Source organism: Camelus ferus, chromosome 31 (assembly GCF_009834535.1).
Source record: "Camelus ferus isolate YT-003-E chromosome 31, BCGSAC_Cfer_1.0, whole genome shotgun sequence".
In the NCBI taxonomy this organism is placed as follows: domain Eukaryota; kingdom Metazoa; phylum Chordata; class Mammalia; order Artiodactyla; family Camelidae; genus Camelus; species Camelus ferus.
This window is the reverse complement of record NC_045726.1, coordinates 16,569,037-16,575,292: the sequence shown is the minus strand read 5'-3', so window position 1 is coordinate 16,575,292 and position 6,256 is coordinate 16,569,037. Positions and strand designations below refer to the sequence as shown.

The following is a 6,256-nucleotide window of genomic DNA, read 5'->3' as shown; positions in this document are numbered from 1 at the left end:
TTTATGACGACTGTGCATGCAGGCAGAGCTGGCCCGCCCTTATTTCCAACTTGGCGAGCTTCTCGGTGAAACTAAATAAATACATGTTAGAAGAAGGAGGCTGGTACAAACCCCAGGCAGTCGCAGCCGTAATTAGTGGGCCAGACCTTCTCTTGTTGCTTAAGTTTTTACTTCAAAACTCAAGGAGCCCACACTACCCACTAAACTCCAAACACTTCTGTTAACAGCACTGTCGTCCAACAACACAAAACCGAAGAGCCCAACGAGTCACTGAGAAGCAATGTTTTCAAAACCAATTTTTGCCCAATTGTCCTTTCACGAAATTGCCACTGGCCATGCCAAATCCAGACTCAGCCAGTGCCGCCTCCTCTGCAAAGCGAAGCCCCCTGGTGACTTTGCTTTGACATCTTCCACGCATGGTATTCATGGAATCCACCTGGCGGTCACCACAGGATCCCCAAAGAAGGAAATATCTTAATGATAACGTCCTTTACCAGGAATGGAGTCACATCACAGCCCATAAGGAGCTCCCCGTGGGGCACAGCGGGGTAAAGGCAAAGCTTCACAGCCCAGCCCTTCTCCGGGTGGTGATCACAGGATGCTGCGCTGGTCCAGCTCCGGGTCCCCAGGGAACGGACCAGATAAACACCAAAAGGCCCCTGACATCAACGGACGTTTTAGAAGATGTTCATAAACCTTGGATGGAGATGACACTTCGTAGCCCGCTTTCTTTTCCCTGACTACAACTTGGAATGATGTGATTAGAGCTCTCCCAGGGAAAAGGACTAACAGCACACCAGTCTCCTGTGCTCCATCAGACTGGCCTGGGTTCTGCAGATCAGGGAGGCCAAAGCCTTCCACACCCAGGCCCCATTTCGATGATAATGATAACCTTCCACATCCTGGCCTCCCACGGAATGCATTTTAAAGGCAGGCCACTTCTCAGGCTAAAAGCTGGCTTGAGACACCCCCCTTTAGGGGATTAATCTTCCATACCTGTCAAGCAGGCTGTTCCCCTAATCCTGCACTTCCAAGCCATTGGTCTCAGAAAAAGATTCCAAAGGACCGAGCAGTGTTAAACCCGAACTCTGCCAGGCTTCAATGTCTCAGAGACTAAATCGAAGCTGAAGAGACAAATTCGTTCATGGGGAACAAGTAATTCACTGCAAATCACACCCTAAAAGAGACATACAGACACCAATGACCGAGGTACTTTGAGCAAACAACCAAAAACCATTTTAACAGTAAAACCAGAAATGTTATTTCACATTGCCTCCTAAGTCTGCAGATCACTCTCACCAAAAGCTCCTCCTGGTAAAGGCACATTTTTAAACCCACGTTGCTTTTTTGCACGCAAAGTATTAAGCAGATTTCTTGTGGGTTTTCTAACTGTGACTTGCTTTAATAATCAAGACAGCCTCTCAGACGAGAGCCCCTCGGTCACCCATCACCATTTTTATGAAGACTTTAATACAGCAGCTCACACTGAATGTCACACAGGGTCAGTCATATTCACTGTCCAGAATCGCATGTTTTATCAAGTAGATGCGAGGGTTAAACTTGCACTTGCTCTGAACATTTTCAAATGTGTGCTGCTGCTTTGCTTGGTACACAGTCATAATAAGAAAAACATGTGGCCTTACTATATAGCATATAAAAAAAGACTTTTCTTTTTCCACAGTCTTCTTATTCAAGATGTTTTCATTTATTTACTTCCAAATGAATCACTATCATTATTTATTACCACCATGACTCCAGGGATCCGGGCCAGAAATAAACATTGCACTATCAAAATCCGGGGAGGGAGGACCCCAAAACTCCCACTCCCAGCCTGTCCTACCTAGGCGGGGCACACGGTCCCACATCAGGTATTTGTCTCCTTAGAGAACAGAGCCTTCTATAAAAATGTAGAACTTACAAAACCTTTCAGAACAACCTCTCCATATTTTTACATAGCAATTTATGTTTTGTGTATAAAATACTCTCAAATTACAGAGATTCCTCTTTACAAGCAGAAAAGATGCCAAACACTCAAATCTCCTGTAATCATAAAATTGTGTTCATATTTTTGAATATGATCATATTCTTCGAATTTCCAGCTAACCTAGCATTCCAGAAGGAAGAGAATTACAAACAGCTCCCCTCCTCCTTCCCCGATAGAGATTACTATTTACTGGAAAAAAAGGAAATTACCTCCACACAGGGTTCAAAAATTAACGAAAATGACACTGGATTGCTTTGTTCCTCTGAGAGTTCTTAAATTCGACGGGAAAGGAAGGCAGTGTTTAAACTACTCGGCCCAAAGTGCAAGCAAGTTTCCAGTTCTTGTCACAAGCTTGATTTAAGCAACAGACCCATCACTCTTCCTCACATCACCCACCTCCAACTCCTCCCGGGCAAATGCAACTAAAACCGCCTCCCTCCTCCCTCCTCCCTTCCTCCCTTTGGTAGCGACGTTAAGAGCTTTGCAGGGCAATTAACCCCGGTGTGGCCACCACGCCAAAGCTGCGCAACCGCACGTCGAGGCCTCAGGTTAAGCCCCCTCTCCCCCGACCCCCACAGCGCAGCAAACGTAGCCCCTGACTCCAAAGGGGAGAGGGCCTCTGGCGGGGGGAGGGGTGCAGAAATCCACAAGGACATTGTCAGAACCCCACGGACTGACTCAGGAGGTGTGGTTTACTTACTGTTGCACTGTGCACCCTGAGCGGTTTACGCTTTAAGGGACAACGACATAATTGCAAACCCCCTTCCCAAATTAAGTAACCAGGGATGTCTGACGTAATCAACTCCTGCTTAAACCCAAACGACGCCCCCACCCCCACCCCCGACAGGAAAGGCTGCCCAGAATTCCTGAATTGGAGGATGGGTCCCTGGAGCGCGCAGTTAGCAGAATACGATCAGGGCTGAGCCCCCTTCCTGCGCCTAGTTCTCATCTGCCTGAAGAAATGGGGTGGGTGACACTGAGACCCACTTACGTGTAAGGGGCGGCTCACACATGGCTGAGACGTGAGGTCGACCCCCTCAGCCTCTGAACCTGGAGGCCCCGTCGCCCTGTGGGAAGTGCGGAATAGGGCGGGGGCGGGAAAGAAGGTGTTCGATGCGGGACGGGGCTGTCCCCGGGATCCGGACCGCCTGGCACCCTAGGTTCTTGTGCGCCCCAGGGTCCGCGCGACCCTCGAGGAGAACGCCCCCCGGGGCCGGGCCCACCCCTCCTGGCCGGCCCGAAGGAGGCCAGGTCCCCAGCAGCCGAAAGGCCGCCCGGGGGATCCGGGACCCCCGACCCCCGGGCACAGGAAACGCCGCTCCGGCCACCTCCCGGCGGTGGGGGAGGGGATGAGGGGCCAACAAAAGGGAAGCCAGAGCCCCTTTCATCCAGGCGGCGGGGACCCGGAGCCCCCCTCCCTGGGCCTCGTCCCACCGCGGCGCTCGCCCCGGGGGCACTCCCGCGCAGACCGGGGCGCCGCGGGCCGGAGCCCTGGAAGGTGACCTCGGGGAGCAGGGCCGAGGCGACGTTGTGGGAACCTCGACACACATCTGAGACCCCGGGGCCGGGCCGCGCTCGCACCCGAGACCCCTGGAAACCCTCTGCTCGGGGCTCCCCGCGGGCGCCGGCGCCGCCCGCCCCAGCCTCTGGAAGCACTTAGCCGCCCCGGAGGGCGCCTTATTGAAAGCAGCCCGGGGCGGGGGGAGGGGGGTGGGAGGCGGGCGCGGAGGGGCCCCTCCAAGCGCCCCTCGCTTGGGAGCCCCGGCGCCGGCGCGGCGGCCCGGGCAGAGCCGCGAAGGCAGAGCGGGCGCGCGAGCCGCAAGCCCCCTGCCCGAGCGCGGAGGCGGCGCGCCGGGGCGGGCGCGGGCCGCCGGTCCTACCTGAGGTCCGGGACGCGCAGAGCAGGAGCGCGGCGGCCGCCCAGACGGCCGGGACGCGCAGCGACGGCGGCGCCGGGCCCCGGGCCATGCCGCAGGCCGTGGGGGCCGGGGCGCGGGGGCTGCCGGGGTCCGGGCGCCACCAGCCCTGTCGGCCGCGCGTCCGCCGCCCTTCCTCCCGTGCGCCTGGCGACTTGGTCCCTTTCGAGGAACTCGTGGTCCTCCTCCTCTCCCCGCCCGGATGCGCCGCTCGGCTCCAGCCGCCGGGACGAGCGCGGGGGGCGGACCGCGGGCGAGCGGGGAGGCAGGGTCCCAGGCTCGCCCGCCCCGATGGGCAGAGCGAGGCCGGCGCCGGCGCCCCCTGCCGGAGGGACACGCCTGCGGCGGGCGTGGCGCGCGGGGAGCGGGGGGCCGGGACCGGGACGTGCCTTCCGCTCCTGCCCTCGGGCCTGCTCGGCGGGGTCCTCCGCCGCAAGGGTGGAGACTTGGGGGCGTCCGGCCGGCCCTCGAGGGGGCTGCCCTCGCCGCAGAGAGCCCGGGCCAGTTGGCACCCACCGTTAGGGGGCGGGACCCCCGGGGGCCTGGTCATAAATCTGTAACCCAGGACGACTCTGCGCCCCGCCAGCCTCCACCGGGCAAATCAAAGAGCCACCGAGTCCCAGAAACCCGCGGCGCGGGAGGAAGAGAAGCCAAACTTTCAAGGAAAGAAACAGGCCGCGTCCCCGCCGCCGGCGCCCTCCCCCGGGCCCTCGTCGCCACGCTGCGCCCGGTGGGGACAACCGCGTCCCTCCCAAAAGCTCAGAAACCCCTGGAGTGGAGCTGCGTGAAGGGGACCCCTCGGGAGCGCGATGCTATCTGAAGCCACCGCCGCTTTGGGTTTACTGTTAAAAGCAAATTGTGTAATTTTACCTATTGAAGGCAGAACACTATTTGTTCTCTGCAGAGCCCCAGAACATGCAGAAGTAATTTGCTTCACTTGTAAAAGACATTTTGAACGCAATTCAAATAGCATGTTTTCTTGCTTATTCTTGGTTTTGCTTAACACATGCAAAGGTCTGGGAGTGGAAGGCCTGATCCTCCTGTTGGTAACTTAGGAATTCTCTTTGTTTTTGCTCTCTTGGAGAAAGGATTTGGACCCTCCGGGGTCTCAGTTGTTTGTTTTGTGAGATTTATCTTTTAACTGATTATCGAGCAGTTTGTTTGGCGTTTTTTGCTCAAGCACAATTTCCTGCTAGTTAGGGTGAATTCGGAGAGTCCTGGCCGTGAGTGCCAGACGCCGGAGACCCCTGAGCTGCCCCCCCCCCCCGCCCCCGAATTGCCCCTCCACCGCCTCGCTCAAGGAAGGAAATAAAAGTCCTCTTGCTGTGGTCCGCTGACAACGTGGCTGAGCCAGCCACCCCCGACCCCGTCCCCATTCCTCCCCCTCCCCCCTCCCCCCCCCCCCCCCCCCCCCCCCGTTACCCCTGTTAAATTTACTTAGGCCCTTCTGTCTGCTGAATCTCTTTGGGGGAACATCCCACACAGTTCTCATTCCTAATGCAGAGCAGAGGGACTCAGACTGTGCCTGGCCAGGGACAGCAGGGGATCCAGGAGAGAATGGGAGAAGGTGGTAAGTAAAATCATTATCCAGCTGCAGGGGCCCCGCGCACAGCTGCCCCTCCCGCCGCCGCTGGTGACGGTCTGAACCCGGGGCCACTCCCCCCGCCCCACCCCCGTGTTGTGTGAGGACGGCCAGGTGGGGTTTTCCTGTTTTCTTCCTCTGGGAGCCCTTCAAGGATGCTTTAAAAGCAAATAAGTCTTTGAGAGTTGGTCTTGAAGCACTCTCTCCAGACTCCTCCATTCTGGATTTGGTGAAAAACAGACCCGGGGGGGGGGGGGGAGTGGGGAGAGTTCCTGTGAGCCTCGCCCCCCCAAAACCAGTCAGTCAGCAAAGCTTTGTCCTTTCCATGGACCTGCACCCCTTTTTGCCTTCCACTGCATGTGCTGGGGGTCGAGCTCCAGAACCACTCAGTGAGCAGCTCTGCCACTTTCTCTCGGTGTGAACTCTGGGGAAATGACCTAATCGTGCTTCAGCCCCCCTCATCAGTGCGCAATTTTCACATGACTGGGTTCCCCACAAACTTGACCCGAGAGTTTCAACAGCAACATGTATTTTGGCTGACAGTTCCTTGGGTGGGGTCAGAAATGTGGGTTATACCACACCTGGTTTCTTAAAGCTTTTGAAAACCTATCTTTTCAGCATTTCTCTTTCCCTGAAATTTCTTTACCTAAAACTTTGTCCTGCTGTCCCCTCGTCCCCCCTCATTCCCCCTCTTTCCTCCCCATTCTACAGGTTCAGAGCAGAGGGAGAAACCCAACACATTTACATCTGTAAATGGGAGGGGACAAAATATGC

The 6,256-nt window shown here is 56.6% G+C and overlaps 1 protein-coding gene across 2 annotated transcripts in view; it reads right to left on the bottom strand.

Moving 5' to 3' along the window:
• Positions 1–4,603, bottom strand: part of ROR2 (receptor tyrosine kinase like orphan receptor 2) — a 212,987-nt gene extending 208,384 nt beyond the window's left edge. Inside the window, exon 1 of one of the 2 annotated variants that reach the window (XR_004316424.1) lies at positions 3,865–4,603. Coding sequence is in view for 1 of the 2 variants with exons in the window: in XM_032471033.1 (XP_032326924.1) it covers positions 3,865–3,952 (88 nt within the window). In the remaining variant the exon portion in view is untranslated. The remainder of the gene's footprint in view (positions 1–3,864) is intronic. The other variant, XM_032471033.1, reaches the window with a different exon arrangement.
• Positions 4,604–6,256: the final 1,653 nt, after the last annotated feature.